Source organism: Grammomys surdaster, unplaced genomic scaffold, assembly GCF_004785775.1.
Source record: "Grammomys surdaster isolate TR1022 unplaced genomic scaffold, NIH_TR_1.0 146, whole genome shotgun sequence".
Lineage (NCBI taxonomy): Eukaryota > Metazoa > Chordata > Mammalia > Rodentia > Muridae > Grammomys > Grammomys surdaster.
In genome coordinates this window covers 8,434,856-8,453,790 of record NW_021604604.1, presented here as the reverse complement: position 1 = coordinate 8,453,790, position 18,935 = coordinate 8,434,856, and the positions used below count along the sequence as shown (strand labels likewise).

At 38.3% G+C, this 18,935-nt stretch overlaps 1 protein-coding gene across 1 annotated transcript in view; it reads right to left on the bottom strand.

The window, feature by feature from the left end:
• The window catches only part of Trdmt1 (tRNA aspartic acid methyltransferase 1), a 34,430-nt gene that overhangs the window by 10,576 nt on the left and 4,919 nt on the right, over positions 1-18,935 (bottom strand). The window contains exons 2-6 of the mRNA XM_028764885.1: positions 11,683-11,792; positions 5,094-5,170; positions 3,091-3,162; positions 2,094-2,159; positions 537-606 (exon numbers count right to left, since the gene is read on the bottom strand). Coding sequence (XP_028620718.1) covers positions 537-606; positions 2,094-2,159; positions 3,091-3,162; positions 5,094-5,170; positions 11,683-11,792 — 395 coding nt within the window. The remainder of the gene's footprint in view (positions 1-536; positions 607-2,093; positions 2,160-3,090; positions 3,163-5,093; positions 5,171-11,682; positions 11,793-18,935) is intronic.

The following is an 18,935-nucleotide window of genomic DNA, read 5'->3' as shown; positions in this document are numbered from 1 at the left end:
GATATGGCAACTTATATGTTAAAATTTTAAACTAGATTCTCTTTTCATTTGTGGACAAAGAACTATATAATACAGTTAACGATGATAGGAAATCAAAAAGAACAATGACAAACAGAGCAACACAAAATCAGTCTTTCAAAAAACAAGTGGTTTAATTTCTTACATGAAATGAACGCATGCTTGTAACCTAATGTCACGCAACAAATAGGAATTATAATTAATATGTCCACTTAGCTTTCAATCTTGGATTACTTTGAGCATTACTGAATACAAGATACCCAATTTTACATGTAAAAATTCCATATATTTTCAAAACCTACAATCATTTGTTTTCCAAAAAGAGAAATGCATGAGATTTAATGAACCTATTTTATGTAGAAGCAAATCAACAAGCATGCATAATGTTTTTCAGAAAGTAAAATCCATGTCTGAGCTAATAAAGACTCACATGAAATACTAAAAATAGATTTATTTTGTTTATTATATCAAATTTTCTTAAATGATACTTATATAACGGTTTAAATTATGGTACCTACAGAGGAAGGAGACAGTAGAAACTCTTGATACTGAAAGCCACAGGCTTCTAGTGTTTGTATCAGCAGCCCTCTGGAAAGAGAAATAGTCAAAGTGCAAAGCTGCTAGCCCGTGCTTAGAAATGGTATTCTTATATAAGAGCACACGTAACAGTGAGTCACTGGTAAAAACCCAATTGTACTAAAGCCATTTAGAGACAAGGCTTCTTCTTTTTTTTTTTTTTTTCAAGTAAAAAGATTTATCAAATGATTATCTTTAAGGAAATCTTTAAGAACATTATTTATACTAACATTTTCACAGTTTTTTTAAAAAATGCAAGTTATTGCTGATGACTGCTCTTCCTAGTGGAACATGTACTCTGCATGGACACACAAGAAACCCCCACTGTACCTTCCTTCCGGTTAATTAGAGACTGGAGGCTTTATATGTAGGTACACAAGAAACATTCTTGTGAGAAGCTCCTCATAAAAATACAGAGAACCATTTATCAATTATAACTATGTAAATAGGAAAAAAAAGGCTTCAGGATGGGCCTACATTTCCTTACAGATTCCTGACATATTAACAATCAAAAGTTTTTGCCTATATCTGAAAAATAAAACCATTGATTTTACTATCCCTCTTTTCATTAAAAAATTTATATTGCTAAAAAAGGGCTCTGATAGTGTGTGAACATTATCGACAAATATTTGATGTTTTTCTACTATATACCTGCTGATTTCCCAGGTAAAGGGCAAAATAAAGACGCTCTTCTTCATTCTCTATCCCACACTGCCCACCCAAAATACCCAAGTCTGGCGTATGGACGGCTGGGAGCTAGGGAAGAAAGCATCTTCCAAATAGGACTGCAGAAGAAAGGGCTGAGATAAAGTACATCTAGCTATGCACACAGGCTCCCTCTTGTTATTCCCGAGTCTTACTTAAAACCTCATTCACACTTTCCAGCCCTGCCTCACCTGTGGATGGGAGGCAAGGCACAGGTTATTCTAGGAGTCATTGAGACAAGACTTCTAAGTCATTACTTGAGAAATTGCATTTTAATAAAAAGATAATAGAGGAATCCCCAGTACAAGTAAATAAAGCGGCCAGACAGTGTGACCAACTGCTGAAAGCTTAACTTGTTAAACAGCTCTGGAACTGAAATCTGAGCTTGCCAGGGTCACATTGTCACAGGTGACTTGAGTCACAGGTGACTCAAGGGCTTGGGTAGATGTAGGTGCCACTTTTCCACATAAGCTACTATCTGACAAAACCCTGTCTCTGGCTGTCTCTCCCATCTAAGTAGTGTGATAGGTTCTCATCGTGAAGGTGCTCTTAATTAAAACATTTCTACCTAGAAATACTTAATACTAAAGTCAATACTCTTTCTAGAAGATCAAAATAAGAACAGAACAAGATTTTGTAATATCTTATATTATTGGTAAAATCTTACTAATTAATAAAGCTGATATCTTATAAAATGTCAGAATATATACTTATTATTGAGATTTTATCTCACAATAATACCTATTATAAATATAGCAAATCTAAAATATATGCAAGACAAATATATTTTTTACCTTGTAGAAGATACTTCAAATCCTTTGACATTTTCTAGAAGAATATACTTGGGTAATTTTTGTAACCTAAAACCAAAAGCAAACAGAAATACAAATATTGAATTATAAAGAAATAAAATAAAAATCACAACTTGTAAGAAATGAGGTTTAAATAATTTTCTCAATTTTTTAAAAAAAATTTAACTATTTTATTCATTTTTCTCAAGACATGATATATACTTGAAAAAGTTCACACTTGAGTTAATTCTCATTGGAGCCCTTCTCAAAATATGGGCTTTCATAGGGCTTCTGCACTACAGACCCCAAAGGGTGGTCATTAGCAGTCACTAGCACTGGCTGCCATTAGCCACAGTGGCAGCATTTACTACCACTGGCTGTCATTCAGCCATGGTAGCAGTGTTCACTAGCACTGGCTAGCACTGGGAACATCTGCAATGTCTACTACCAATAAGCAAAGGCAACAAAACTTAGCTGGTTACTGAGAGTCCTGTCACTCACTATGGAGACAAGCATAAAACTATGAAACATTTGCTGTTATTTTATTAGTTGTGGCAAATGAAGGGTGCATGTGACAACCTCTAATCTCTACAAAATGACAAACACTACCTCCTTCCATACCCATAGGTTTTTTTTTTTTAAATTGGATATTTTATTTATTTATATTTCAAATGTTATTCCCTTTCCCAATTTCCACTCTGCAAGCCCCTATCCCATCCCTCTCCCCTTGCTTCTATGAGGGTGCTCCCCCACCCACCCAGTTACTCCTGCCTCCCTGCCCTTACCATTTCTCTACACTGGGGCATCTAGCCTTCACAGGACCAAGGGCCTCCCTTCCCATTGATGCCTTTCCCATTGATTGGGTCCCTGTGCTCAGTCCGATGGTTGGCATCCCCATCTGTATTGTGAGGATCTGGCAGAGCCCTCTCAGGAGACAGCTGTATCAGGCATACCTGCAGCTTTAAATCTAAGGTAAGTGTACAAGAATCTAAAGCTTTACCTTGGGAGAGTATCTAGAAGATACAGGAAGCTATTTGTCCTTGGGTCAGTCATATCACCCTGAAGACCAATTCTAAAAAAGCAAAGAAAACATAAGAGTTTATCAGAAATTGTATGTAATGATATCAAAAAGACTTAGTTAAGAGAATTTAAATAAGTTGATCTTCACCATAAAAAACAAAAGAAAGTAGCTGGTTGGGTGAGTAGCAATCTGGAGCAGATGACACTGGTGATAAGCACCATTCAAGCACACTAAACAATAAGGAATACCTAAGATATTCTTGTCCGGTGTAAACAGACCCTTGATCTCATGGTTTTACTTTACAAGCCGGAGTTGCAGCTTAGAAAAACTAGGGTCAGCACATGTAAACAGGAGGTACTGGGCTAGCAAACCATCCGGACAAAGGTTCACAATGTGGTCAAGGTTCAAGTAGGAAGGAGTGCTTAGATTGGGTTTGAATAACAGGAACAGAAGATCAGGATTTTAAACTTCAGTGCTCAGTGGCTTCATGCTTCTAAGCTATGTGACATTGCTGTCACTTTCCCCCATGCCCGACACCAAGGCTAAATCTATCAGTAGGTCTGAGGCTTATTAGCTCAGGATTAAACTGGATTTAAACAGATTCCTTAGAAATCATCAGTTTTTATATTCGGTCCCTTTCCATTCAGAGTTCAGATGACAAGTGAACTCTGGTTAGTCAGTTACTGCTGGCATCAGCTGTGGGAATTAGGCTTACAGTGAAGATACTGAGACCACTGAAGTAGTACATATACTCAGACTGCATTCTGTTTTCTACACACTAGGCCACACCCTCCCATATGCTTAAACTCATCTTCATATGGAATGCCATCTGCCATCTCTGATAAACTCCTACTCTCCTTTCAGACACAGCTCTGATCATGCCCCCGGAAGAATTCCCCTTTTCTGGGCCTGATACACGCCATTTTTTCCTCTATGTCCTCATGGTACGTCCAGAGCTTTTACAGTACCAAATGTCACAATTTATATAATACAAATTTATGAGTCATCCCTTTAGATTGTAAACTCTGAAGATCAGCAGTGACAGCATGAAACACACTACATGGCATACAAGCACAATAAACCCTCAAGGAGATAAGCTTCCTCAAGTTCAAAGATGTTAAAAAGTAACACAAGAATATTTTCTTCAATCAGAATATTTATTATATAAAACTCCAGTTAGTCATATTAATACAAGATATATAAAGGATTAATAAATAATGGCTCTGACCTTGTCTAACTGTACAGTCATGGGAAAGTTAACCTGCCTATGCCTCAGCTTCTCACCTTCAAAGTAATAGCAACAATAAGACCCTATTACTATAGCTACTTAAAATAATTTATACTACTAAATAGTGAATATGATCTAGGTTTAATTTAAGATACAGTTATAGTTAAAAATTACTATATGAATTTGAAATGAGAAATTGTAATATGGCTATGAAAAAATCTGAATTATAATTATTAATTTTGAGAAATACACAAATTGTAAATATGTGCTAAAATTTTTCATAAGTCATTTACATATAAAATACTTTATAAGGACATTCCATTTCACTGATCAGAATTAGCTATGAATGCTCAAGAACACAAAAGTTTAAAGCAAGTAACATGATCTGAAAGAAAATTAAATGTATTTTAGATGTACCTATAACATAGTATTACATATTTACTGTTGATCAAATAAGTTTGCTATTCTGAATACAACTGTGGACTCCTATGCTCAATGCTGAATTATCAATATCTAAAATGAAGGGATACATTTACAAAGTATTTTAAAGCTTTGAAAGTGTAGCTTAGGTTGTCAAGTTTCTGTTCTTCCTTTCTCCCTTCTTTCCTCCTTCTATCTCCCTTTTAGGGGCAGGGTGAGATGTGTACAATGATTTGAACCCAGGGCCTCATGCATGCTAGGTAAGCATTTACTACTTAGCTGTATTTTCAGTCCACATACTCTTCCTAAAGAGAAAAGCACTTATTACACGTACCTTGTGAATGGCTGACATGGAGGGCTCATTAAAATCATATTGAAAGATAGCTTGTCAAACTCTTCCAGTGAAATACCCTAAGAAATCAACATTTGAAAGAAAAAATAGATAGAATGAAGAGAAGACTACTGAACACTCCCAACTAAAGACATCAGAATCACAGTTTACATACCACAGTGCTTTGCACTGTAGCTTCATTACACTAACGTCCCAAAGCAATCCTGTGAGGAAGCTGTGAGGAAGGGACAGTGGCTTCCTTAGCAACACTAATTCCTCTGGGAAGTCTTGGGTGTAACGCTGCTGTTTATAGACTTGACCGTATAGAACTTTATATTGTAATTAACCATATTTGGCAAAGGTCTGGGGGATTTTTAAGCGCCCATCTATCAGCATGCTTCTCTGTTCAGTGAATGTGTAGTAATGAGCAGATGCACTCTTGTCTGGTGTTCTCTGTCGATATACTAGTGAATCGAAAGGCCTCGTGTTCAGATATCAGCAATTACTTTACTGATTTGTCCTTGGCACAAGGAACTTCAAATGATTATACACAAGAGTAACTAAAATGACATCTAACTTGTTCCATTTACATACAAAACACATATGTGTGTACACATAGATCAGTAGGTAAATAATGAGAACACATGTCAGGGATTTGCCAATACTCCTTAAGCACTCTTGGCCAGAAATGTAAAAAGAACAGACCAGCATAGCAACCTCTATCATTATTATGACAAATCTCTAACAAGTTTACATAGTTTGGTAAAGCAGGAAACGTATGAAGAATGAGGTGACCTGGGAACGAGCCAGTTGTCTGTTAAGTTAGTGACATACACAAGGCCAGGAAATAACACATGGATCTTGAGCACGTACTCATTTTTCCTAATTTTATTACAAGAGATTAAAATATTCAGAAAAGGATACCGAATTTTATGAATGCTTTCAGATGTAGTGTTCCTCTTTCCAAAACAAGCTCAACTAAATAATAGTAATAAACTCTTTACCTTAATACTAGTGAATTCTGAAAGGAAAGCCACTTTGGTCGAACCATGAGCATCCTTCAGATGTGCTCCTGATTAATTTGCTCACGTTTTATTTATTGCTATGAAGTCTGTACTTATGAAACAGTGTTTTCCTATCTTGTAGCACAGAATCGATAAACAATGAAAACTCCCAGCTGGTTCTTTCTTATCCCATCCTGCCCCGTGAAGGTTTATTAGGCATCTATACTTACAGCAATTTGATGTTTCCTGAAGGCTATACCAGATGCCAGCTAATCTTTTATCTGAAATCGTTTATCAATGTCAGCTGCGTCCCTTTCACCCTTTATACTCATTTTCCTGCATTCATCTGTTCAGTCATTCAGCAACTGTACCATTCACATGGCAGTCATTATCGTATTCAACAATGAACAAGCTCAGTGAAGTGTCTGCTTGTGACATCTATACACTAGTCACTAGTGATTTCCCACTTGTTACTAGATAAATTAACTGAATACTCTGATTTTATCTATACCTTTTTGACTAAAGAGTTCCACCTATGTCTGAAGTCTCGGCCCAACTACAGATGATAACAGACTTCTCTGGCAGGCTTTCTGGAGAAAGCTACCTTCTTCAAGGCAGACCTGGTACACAGCCGGGATTATATTCCAGTGTCTGAAGGGAGCTGCAGTCAAGGTCTTGCTGCCCTGGACAATCATGCTCTTAGCACAGCTATCTTCCCAGTCTCAGAGTGTCCATTCATTCTAAATGAACCCACTTCTCCATCCGGGATCTTTGCCTATCAGAAGTCACCCGCTATTGCCTGCTAGAGAAGAGGAGGACACTGAAGGACAACCCTCCCTGCTATCGCAGAACTGAGCACACTTCCAGTCCTGGCCTCCCACTCACCCTGTCCTCACGCCACTGCTCCCTAAGCAGGGAAACGGCTTCCACTTCACACAAGGTAAATCCGTTCAGGGTCTCCTTAGAGCCTGGCTGATACTTGACCTCGCCTGCATACGTTAACTGAAAAGGTCAAACTCATAGAGGCAGAATAAACTGGATGAGAACAGTAGTGGAGGAGTACCAAGCTTCAGGTAAGCCCCCAGGAGTGAGTCTGGGTGATCCATTACACAGCATGGTGATGGACACTGTACCTCAAACTGCCCAGCAGGCTCACACAAAGTAAGAAGGTAGGGGAGGAGTATGTCAGTTGGCTCAGTTTAACCATTTTGCTGCATTGTATGTGAATATACAAAAATCACATGCCATGAATATATATAAAAAGATACTCTTCCATTTTTCTTAAAACACATACATTAATGAACTGACCTTCCTTTAAGTGAGCTGGAAGTGCCTTCCCCAGCCCCTTTCCCTGTTTCCAATAATTTTATAATTTTATGGTTACCATTATCTATCAAAACTAGCAAGGAACTATAATTAAAGTTTGAATCCCTCAGACTTTTACTGGTACACATCTGGGATCTCAATAGAAACAAATACACAGTTTCTCACAATTTCTCTTAAAGACTAGAACAGATGAATATTGAATTGTTGAAACTAAAACATTCAGTGGATACTATATTGAGAATTAGTTGATTTGGGTTATATTTGGTTAGATGTGTTTTAAAATATTTACATTAAATTCAAATTTATAATAAAAATTTAAATAAAATATCCAGGGATGTCATTTGCTATTTTACAGAAATTATGAAACCTAAATATACCTAGGTTTGGGGTTGGATTAATTCAGAATTATGTAGTTTGGGTATTCTTTCTGTAAACATACTCATACTGCTACCTTCATGATGAGAAGGCTATACTGATTGGCTATGATGCTTATGAAATGCAGTTATTAGTTATTATCACACCTGGCACTGTAATCAAGACCAAAATTCTGTAGACAGGCAGGTCATGGGCCTTAAGTGAGAATCTCCTACTATTGCTGCTTAACTGGGTCCTGGTGAGCTGTTGTTTACTCACAGCAGTGCATCTCTCCAGCCTCATCAGAGAAGCTTCTCTGTGCAGTAGATGGAGATTACCAGAGACCCATAACCAGTCACAGAGCAGAGAATAAGAGACTGTGCTGTACTCAGTCTTAAATTGGAAACCTGTATATCCATCTGTGTCTCCCTTCCTCCTTCCCTCCCTCCCTCCCCCAGGGGTCATGGATCACCTCAGTAGAGGTGGCAGAGAGGTTGAGAGAGCCAGCAGTGGATGACTACAATGAAACAATGTTTTCTAGACACAACAGGGCAGCTGCACATGTAACCAATAGTTGCACATACGAACTCTCAGCACTGGTAAGAGCATATACAGGACCTGCAAAGCGCAGACAAAACCCCAGCATGGAGGGAGCTAGGCGCCAAGTTCCACTTCAAACTGAGTAGCTACTCGTAACTAATGGCTTGGAGTGGGCGGGTTAGCTTTCTTTAAGCATAAGGCTCCTGGTAGATTTACCCTGATCCAGCGAGAGGCCACCTATCCAAGAATACAAAGGAGGCACAAATTAGACTTGATGAGGTGTTCTTTTTAAATAGGACATACAGCTGGGCTAGTGTGAAAGAAAAGTCAATGTGGAAGGAATTAGGGGAGGGGTGAATATACTAACAATATATGAAATTCTCAAAGAATTAATATAAATGTTTTAAAAAGATGATGTTAACTTCATATGACTCTTCCATATAATGTGCATGGTGGGTGACATCTGTTCTCAAAACCAGTGATAACTGCTCCTCGTTATATAAACACTGCCTGCCACCGTCCATACACAGACTCACAGGGTAGGAAATTTTATGCAGGTTCAAAATTTTTTCAACTAATAGTTTTAAATATTTTATTTTTCTTTTTAATTCTGTACATATATGTTTGTTGGGGAGTATGTGCCCATCAGTGCAGAGGCTGAGGAGTCCATAAAGGGGTGTCAGGATACCTGGAGTGGAGTTACAGGCAACTGTGAGCCACATGGCATGAGCACTGGGAACTGAACTTGCATCCTCTAGAAGGGCAGTGTGAACGCTTAACTGCTGAGCAATCTCTCTAGACACACAGAGGGTTTTCTGTTTTTTTGTTTTTTGGTTTTTTTTTTTTTTTTTGAGGGAAAAAGGGAGTATAAGTAACTGTAATGTGTCCATATAATTAGAATATACTTATGGGTAAAACGACACCAAGTCCTGAGTCATACTGCAGTGTGAATAAACCTTGAAACAAGTATGCTAAATGAAGATGGTAGAAAAAGCTCACATTTGATTGTTCATCTCAAATTTCCAGAGCAGTCAAATTCATAAAGACAAAAAGTAGGTCATGGTTGTCAAACTAGAGGTGAACAGGAATGGGGAGTGGCTGCTAACGGCCTACTATTACATTTTAGCCTTGGAAATATTCTGGAATCAGAAAGTGTTGATATACAGACAACTTTGTAAAAATACTAAAACCCACAAAGTATGTTTTAAAGGTAGCCTATATGAAGCTTTAAGGTAGCTATATAAAGCTTTAAGGTAGGTTATACAGTATATAAAGTATATCTCAATTTAAAATTTGCATCTTTCTATAGAAATACAAGTCCTAAGAACTGAACCTTCATATAAAAAAACAAAACCAAACAACCCCAGAAACCCTAAAAAGGTATACTAAATACAAGAAAAAGAGTAATAGTACTTCTCTGCCCCCACTACTACTATAGTAGACTCCAGTTAGTACAGGCCACCATTGTTGGGAAGAGACTGAAAAATTAAAGTGCAACTGTATGACTGCATGGCTTTCTGCTAAGTAATTACAATTAGACATCAATGAAGGGAGGCACCTCCCAAATAGGACCAAGTAATTTTCATAAGTGGAGAGGAGACAGGCATTCTGGGAAGGAGGCCAAGGGGACTGAAGTTGTGTCATGGGATGAGGGAGGCTACCCAATCTGCACAGCTGTCCCTCAGAGTCTCTGGGAATCAGTCTGTGCACACAACAGTCAAAATGTCAAAAGATGGAGTGAAGAGCAAGTGCCAGGGAAAGGACAGCTGCTCAGATGTAATTTCTAGACTCTGCACAAAGTTAGGAATCACTTGGTACCAAGCAGAGGGCCCTAGGTACATATGGTAATAATCCAACAGAGAATTTACACTGTCTGAATTCACTATGTATTAAAAACTGTAACTATCAAAGATATGTATTATTGATGTGAGAACTGACTTTTGTATACCATTGAAAAATGAGCCCAGAAACACACCCATCCATATGTGATCTATTTCTTGTAACATGCCAAGGAAACTGAGTAGGAGAATATTCTTTTTAGTGAACTATCAATTTTTTCCCCTTAAGGGGAAAAGTGTTTGCAACCCATTTTGCATACTGTACACAATTAGTAACTCTGAATGGATCATAGATCCAAATGTAAAAACAAACCTACAAATCTAGAAAAACACAAACAGAAAAATCTGAAGAATGATAGGGTTTCATATAATACATTGAAAAAAGTCCCCATGTCAGGGAGAAAAATCCATTAACTTCTACACTTTGATGGAAACAGATAAAGAAATAAAAAGACAAGCTGTAGAATTAGAGAAAATATTTGTTATGCACATTTCTGAACAAATAGGTTTAATCCAGAAACCATATGTAACTCATGCAGCTAAGTAATTCAAACTGTACCCACACCATTGTTTGTACAGTCTGTCTCTGTCTCTGTCTCTGTCTCTCTCTCTCTCTCTCTCACACACACACACACATATAAATATCAAACAGGATATTTATGTTCATATTCTTTTTATTTATTTTTTGAAAATAATTTTTTCATATAGCTTATTGTGATCATGGTTTTCTTTTTCTCATCTCCTTCCAGATCCTCCCCACCTCTCTACCCAGCCAAATACACACACACACACATACACACACACACACGTACACGAACACACACACACACACACATATATGCCTTCTTTCTCTTTAGAAAATAAAGAGGCCAATGATAAAAGTTTTTTTTAAAAAATGGATAAAATAGAACAGAGAGAAAAAAGAAAAAAGGAAAGAAAAAGCACAAGAAATACAGATACAGCAGTCACACAAAACTCATAAAAACAAAAACTGGGAACTATGATAGGTGAGCAAAAGACAGGTAAGGTTTAAAAAACAGCCCAACCAAAGCAGTATAAGACAAAATGTCAAGACAACGAGTTCCTTTTGTATTGGCCACATTTGCCCATAATCTTTTGAAACAAAGCCATGCAGTGAGTCAATGCTGGCAAGTTTGTTAATGAGCATTCAAGAAGAGACAGCCACTGAGCCTTCCTTGCTGTTACCAGCTGCTGTGAGTACTACATACCTACTGAGTGCGAACCACTGAGGCTTCTATCACCACAGAACCAAGAATCTGGAGGTAAGCACGCTCCCAACTTGTCAATCTTTTCTTTCAGACCTCACTCCTTAAGTGAAAAATGTTAATAAACGTATCCATTCTTCTGATAGAATTTAAAAGACTAATTCCTCTTCTACACTTTCATTTGCATTATTTATTTTTCAGGAAGTAAAAAATCTATTTATTTTACAAGAACTGGTATTTAGGAATTGTTACAAATATGCATTTTCACTACTCTAAATGTATTAAAATAATAATATATACTTACTTCAATTGTCTTTGCCAGTAAGTGTGTGTGAGGAAAATTATGCTTGTATACTTCATTAGCAACAGTATTCACATCAATAGCAGCCACCACATGTGCAGGGATACAACTTTCTGTAACGACAAACAGAATCTCTTCAGGGGTCTTCAGTATCAGCCCATTGTCAAGAAAAGCCAAAATAGCAGAATCCAGCAGTGTGCTGACTCCTCAGCTACACAGCTGGATCTCCGAGCATAATGAAGAGTGAGGCACACACACAGCAAAGGTTCCCAGTATGACTTCTAGTTCATCTCTCTGGCAGCATTCTGAGTGCTAAGAAGACATCATTTTCATTTTCTTTTCTTTTTCCTTTCCTTTTCTTTCTTTTCCTTCCTTCCTTCCTTCTTTCCTTCCTTCCTTCCTTCCTTTCTATCTCTCTTCCTTCCTTTCTTCCTTCCTTCCTTCCTTTCTTTTTTGTCCCCATTAATTAATTTATTTACGTTACATCCTGATCGCAGCCCCCTCCTTCCCCTCACATAGTCCCTCTCCCATCCCCCTTCCTCTGATAGAGGGAACTTTCCCCCATAACCCCATGTCAACCCATCCTGGCACCTCAAGTCATTGCAGGACTAGGCACATCTTCCCTCACTGAGGCCCAACAAGGCCGCCCAGTTAGGGGAACACATCACAGGCAGGCAACACATAAAGAGGCACATATAAAGGAACACCTTGCTGCGAAGGAAACACGTTTTCAACACAGCTTTGATTCAAAGAATCATAACATATTTTTGGGACAGCCTTCACTCCAGGTGTTGGGAACCTGCATCAAGACCAAGCTGCACATCTGCTACATATGTGCAGGGAGGCTTAGGTCCAGCCCATGTATGTTCTTTGGTTGATGGTTCAGTCTCTGGGAGCCCCCAAGAGTCCATGTTAGTTGACTCTGTTGGTCTTCCTTTGGGGTCTCTGTCCCCTCTGGGTACCTCAGTCCTTCCATTAACTCTTCCATAAGACTCCCAAGCTCCGTCTAATCTTTCACTGTGGGTTTCTGCATCTGTTTCAGTCAGCTGCTGAAACCTCTCAAAACTTCAACTTTTTAAAGTTGTCTTAGGAGATAGCTTTCCTTTCTCATTAAGCTACATACTTAGGCCAAAAACAGTTTTGCAAGTTAAATAAAAACCTAGAACACATAAAACACTCTAAAAGCCCTATCATCCAGAACTTCATAAAAATAAATTACCATGTGCTCTCACCTTCCTGTGTTAAAAAAAAGCTGGTTCACAATACCACTGAAAATGTTAATGTTTATTTTGTAATAACAGCTTCAGTGAGATATGATGTACACACAGCAGAATCAGCTTGTTTCGAGTTCAGTTTTTAAATGAAGTAAATTCATTAGTGTCTAATTGTAAAAGGTTCAAAGTCTAAAAACTTCCATTTCTGACAGAGCTGAAGAAGACTGGAAGAAAAGGCACACATAAAGGGATGCCTTGCTGCTAAGGAAACACGTTTTCAACACAAAATCATAACAAAGTTTTGGTTGCAATAAAAGTTAGAACTCTGCAAATATGGCTGTTGCTGTGCCTCATGGCTACCACCCTGTTACCTCAAAATTTATGAAATCAATTATGCATAGACCCTGTTCAAAATCTGGAAAAAACACAGGGAATTTTAAATATAAAAACATCCGAAATTTAAGAAAATCACTGTTTAACACAACAAGATTACACAGTAGATCCAAACAGCTCTCACTTTAATAGCCAATTGTGGATTAACAACCAGCTTTTCTTGGTCTAGACATTTAAAGAGAAAGAAAACCGGGGTCTAAGAAGCTAGAACTCACAAAGCAGGCACTGCACAGAGCACAGGACAAAAGGCAGAGAAGGACTCACATGCTCAGAAAGCCGATGCAACCTTACACGGAGTCCTAGGAAAGATAGGGTTCAGAGAAAAGGGAGACTTCGATGTTGCCACGTAACTATTCCCTCTGATAGACTCAGTCACTCAGCTATCCCCGCAGCTACTTCCTGTGTGTGGAAAAGAACAGTCCGCTATGCATTGCACATGGCACTAGACTACTTAATACCATGGGTGGCTGCCTCTGGCTAAATTTAAACTTAATAACTAGTTTCTTGATTTAGAATATTTGAGGTTACAAATTATATCTTTGTTAAAAAGCATGAAAGACCTCAAAACCTAAAGCAAAAGACCTATAAGCCAAAAGGTATACAAAGATTAATTTTAAAAATCACAAAATTTATTAATTCAACTCAGAATTTGGCATTGCTAAATATGGTAAATTGCAGTCTTTCTGGTACAGTCTGCTTGCTGCTCTCCACAGAGACAGACAGGATGCCCGGGGGTGCTTACTATGACTTTCATCTTTTTTTCAGGTTGACTGAAAATCTAATCATGTGCTAAATCTAGATCATAATAATTAATTTTATTTTCTTGTATTATATGCCTGGAGGACATAAAACCTGACAAAAAGCAATGGCCAAATGAGTGTTTCATGTGGGGATCCAAACCCCGATGAGCTGATTCTCGGGGAGGAATGGAGCTTTAGAGTCAATAAGCAAGTGCACTGTCCTCATGGACTGATGCACAGATTTTAAACTGTTATAAAATTAGAACCTACAGCACTACCAAAAGAAGTCATTTCCATTAGAACAAAAACAAACAAACACACACACAGGTGGAGTATCTGAAACCCAGGCATGTTTCTGATTTGGAATATCTGCAAATATATAGTAAGATAATGTGAGGCTAGGACCCAAGGATAAACACAAAATTAATTTGTTTCCTACATGCATTGTACACATAGCCTGGAGATCACTTTTTAAATTTTATTCATTTGTTTGTTTATTTACTATGTGTGTAAGCCGTTACTTATTGAGCCACTGCTGAAACATGTTGCTCACCCTCATTTTTTATATAAAATGCTTTGTTTTTGTGCATCTTTTATAACAATCAAGTATACGAGATCAGGGTGGAATTTTCCACTTGCAGTGTCAAGCTGATTAAAAGTCTTTGATTTTGGAGCATTTCACAGTTTGCTATTTGGATTAGGATGCTCACCCAATACCAAGACATTACTGACATGAACTTCAACTTGACTGTTAAACGATGTTTGAGTATAGGTATGTTTCTAAGGGGAAATCAAACTCACAGATAACAGTGGGAAAACCTTTGAATGGCAGAGACAAGTTTTAAAAATATGAAGCCGAACATGTCAAGGTGGACAGAATGCTCTAGAATTTTCCCCATGTGAACTCTTTCACTTGAGACCCAAGAGTAATTCTCAAAGCAGCAAGAACTGGGAAAGGAACCTAGAAAGATTTTTGGAAGTAGTAGGAGGATGTGCTTTTTGGCCTCTGATCCAACACTGGATTTTATCTGCAATTATTTCAGTTAATATTCTGGACCTCATATTTATTACCAGGAAACATTTTTGCTGGTTTTTAAGAGGAGACAGTCTGGTCAGAGAAACACACTGCACACTGTTGCAAAGGTGTCAGGCTGGGTCTACATGGAAATGATGAAGATTCTATGCTACCAGTTCTGAGGACTACTGTTTACAAGGCAATTTTACCTTTGAACAGCAATCATTTTCCTTCTTTTTCTGCCTGCTGCTTCTGAAACAGTCAAAGTTACAATTTCATTCTCTACCCAGCCTAATAAATTAAAACTTTTCATGCATAGTTACTAAGTGGGAGAAATATCAATAGTTTTCACATTTAAATGGTGAATTAAGCAGTTCATACTAAAACAAATAGCTCTTTAAAACTTTTGTCTTTCTTTATCATCTACTTTCTGAGCTGGCCCTCATAAAGGTTGGGTAAATATTTGAATGACCTCATACTCACACCTGAGACATTTAACTAGGTAAGTATGTTAACACTGACCTCTAGTTGTGAAATAGCAGATCGGTGAGTATATCCAAGGTCTATTCTTTCACTCAGAGTAACAACCTAACTGGGAATAAAAACACTAAATATAAGTGACCTGTAAAGATTTTTAATGTAAAATGTTTGATGACTGGGGCCATTGAGACAGGTAAAGGCATCTCTGCCAACTGAGCCTGACAATATGCACTTGACCTCAGGGACCACACAGTGGGAAGAATTGACCCCCACAGGAACGAACATGAAGGATGTGGCACATGCCCCCCCCAATACACACATACATACATACCTACATACATACATACATAATATATACATACATGCATTCACACACATAGGTGCATAAAATTACTTTTAAATGTTCCTATTCCTGCTTTTCTTAAAAGTTATTTGCATCTAGATATTGCTAAGAAATTACTTCAACACATAAAATGAAAACTTGCCTCCTATTCCTCAACGATCCACTTAGTGGCCTCTGAAGGTCTTACAAGTTTAGCTAATAGTCAACCATGTTTACTTTGGGTCAAGACACTCCCCAGAGTACTGCTACCAACGCCCCACTTAGTATGGTAGGCTACACAGGAGTGAGCTGATAACTGTGAACTGAGATCTAATCATGCCTTTAACATGTCATCTTAGAACTGAAACATTGTTTTCAAAATATATATAAAGACAGAGCAGATCCAGAGAAGTGAGAGAGAGAGAGAGAAAGAGAGAGAGAGAGAGAGAGAGAGAGAGAGAGAGGGAAAGAGAGAGAGACAGAGAGACACAGAGAGAGACAGAGAGAGAGACAGAGACAGAGAGAGACACAGAGAGAGACAGGAGAGAGACACACAGAGAGAGACACAGAGAGAGACAGAGGGGGGGGGGGGAGGGAGGGGCCAAGTTACTGTATGAAAAGGAACACATGAGAGAACTCACAAGCATAAAAGGTAAAGCTGTCACATCAGGAAATACAGTTCAAAAAAAGTACGTATGAATTTGAGGGGAACTTCAGAAAGGAAATTGAGGCACAAAAACTGTTTGTCCAGGAAGTCTTTGCCAGGAAGCAGCCACTACAACACCCCCTTCCATACACGGCTTCCTGTCTGCTAAAGCGCCCCCTTCCAGACATGGCCTTCTGTCCACCACAGCGCCCCGTTCCATACATGGCTACAGCGCCTCCTTCCAGACATGGTCTTCTGTAGGCTACAGCACCCCTTCCCATACACGGCTTCCTGTCCACTACAGCGCCCCTTTCCATACATGGCCTTCTGTCGGCTACAGAGCCCCCTTCCATACACTGCTTCCTGTCTGCTCCTCATGCTACCCTGAAGCTTTCCTCAGATCAGCAGGGAAAGGCCAATTGAGAGTCACTTTTGCCAGGAGCACAGAGTGAGGCAGACATTACCCTTAGTTCTTAGACATAATCCTTAGGGTTAAGGAGTATTAGCTTCCCAGGGCAAGCACTGCCCTAAAAAAGTGTTTCTCGATATAGGTAACAGAAATTAAGAACTAAGCTAAACCAGCTCCTCCAGCAATGGGACTCTATGATGGACAACAGGGACATTTCATATTTGCGTGGTCTGACATAATACACACCACATATGGGTGGGTATCAAGCACTTAGCCTGTGACCAGCCCAACTGAGGAACTGAATTTCTCTCTAACTCCATCTTAATTTACATGTAAATAACTGCAGGGGGCTGGTGGCTTTCTTTCTGAGCTTATAGTCATCTGGCTCATCAACAATGTCCTGGCCGCAGTGAGCATTGTACAGTGGGAAAAAGAGTGGAAGAGAAACTCATCTTGAAATTCTCACAAGCTACACAGCATTGGGAAATGTACTCATCCCTTCTAGAATTCAATTTCCTCATAATGAAATGGATATTTAAAACAGTTCTCATAAAGGGCTCCTATAAAAAATAAATGAAATCAATAAAGTATCTAGCAACAGGAGATACTCAGTAATTATTAAAAATTCCACTCACCACTTAGCATTTTTCTGAAATACTGTAAGTTTCAGACAAAATGGTGATGGTAGTGGTTTAATTTTTACCATTATTAAAGCTAGGAAATTAGATCAATGAGAAATTTTAAGTTCTAACTATTCAGACACAAATTTCAGAAGTATATTTTTAAAAGATTTTAAGGTAGCATAAGCAGAAAGCTTCACAACAGTATGTAGACAGCTTTAACTCCCACTATAAATAGTAAGTTAAAACTGACTAAAATGTGATCTCAGAACAGACCGAGAAATGCAGGCTTTTCCTGGCCTTGCTATCAGCTGATGGGGTGACAAGAGGGAACAGGGATGAGCAGAACAATCCTGTCCCTCCCTCGCTCCCTCCCCAATATGTACTGCTTGTTAACTTGCAGGACAATAGTCCAGACAAAAAAACTTCTCAAGATACCTTCTGTCCCCAATACTGAACGAGTGTTTAGGAAAAGGAGGTGAATCTTTAGATCATCTTTCATGATCTGTCATTCATTGAACCAGACTTCAGTGCTGAATTCAGTTAGAAGAAGAAAACTACTGCAAGAGGAAGACTCCTTTACTGTTGTTCTCTATCTGCCTTTTCTAACTATATCAGTATCTACATGGCACGGATGGGAGGGCTCAGGAGACGAACAGTGTGTTCTCTGAAGCCATGAGGTCTTGAGTCTGAATCCAAAGCTTTCATATAAAATCCAGGATGGCTGTGCATGCACCCGATCCGTATGGAGTAAAACTGAGACCTACATAAAAGGACACTAATTCCTGGTGGCATGATGAATCAGTATTTTAAGTTCTACCCAAAATTTGCAGGTCCATTTTAAATGAGTTTATATTTACAACTTTTATGTCAATCAGTTTGTGATGAGTTTTGTCATTTGCAGAAAACACTTCTACTAGCCACTCAGGTGAGTGTACACTAACACATCTTTACTCCTATGAAGAAATGCATTTCAAATGTCAGCTTTAAAAGCAGACAATATCAGTGCAACAACCTAAGTAATCAAGTAGCTACAGATTTGCAAACAAAACTATATCTTTTAATCAACATTGCCCAGGTGTCCTAAGGTAAGAAGGAAGGAAGCAGGAACTTCTTAGAGCAAGTCAGTCAGCTACTCCTATATGTGGATACTAAATACAGTAAATAGAGAGAAGGCTGTTTGCAAATTGTATCTCCAGTATTGTTTTAAGAAACATGTAATATTATCAGCTCTACAGTCTACAGATTTTCTGGTCATTAGACCTAGTTATCTGGAAATTTGCACTAAAGAAAAATGTGGACAAGTGTGTGGCTATGCATGTAAACTACATGCATTTATGGGAACAGATATATATAAAAGACAATCCACATCTATTAGTACAAAGTAAAAACCATGCTGTCCTCTGACAAAGCTAAT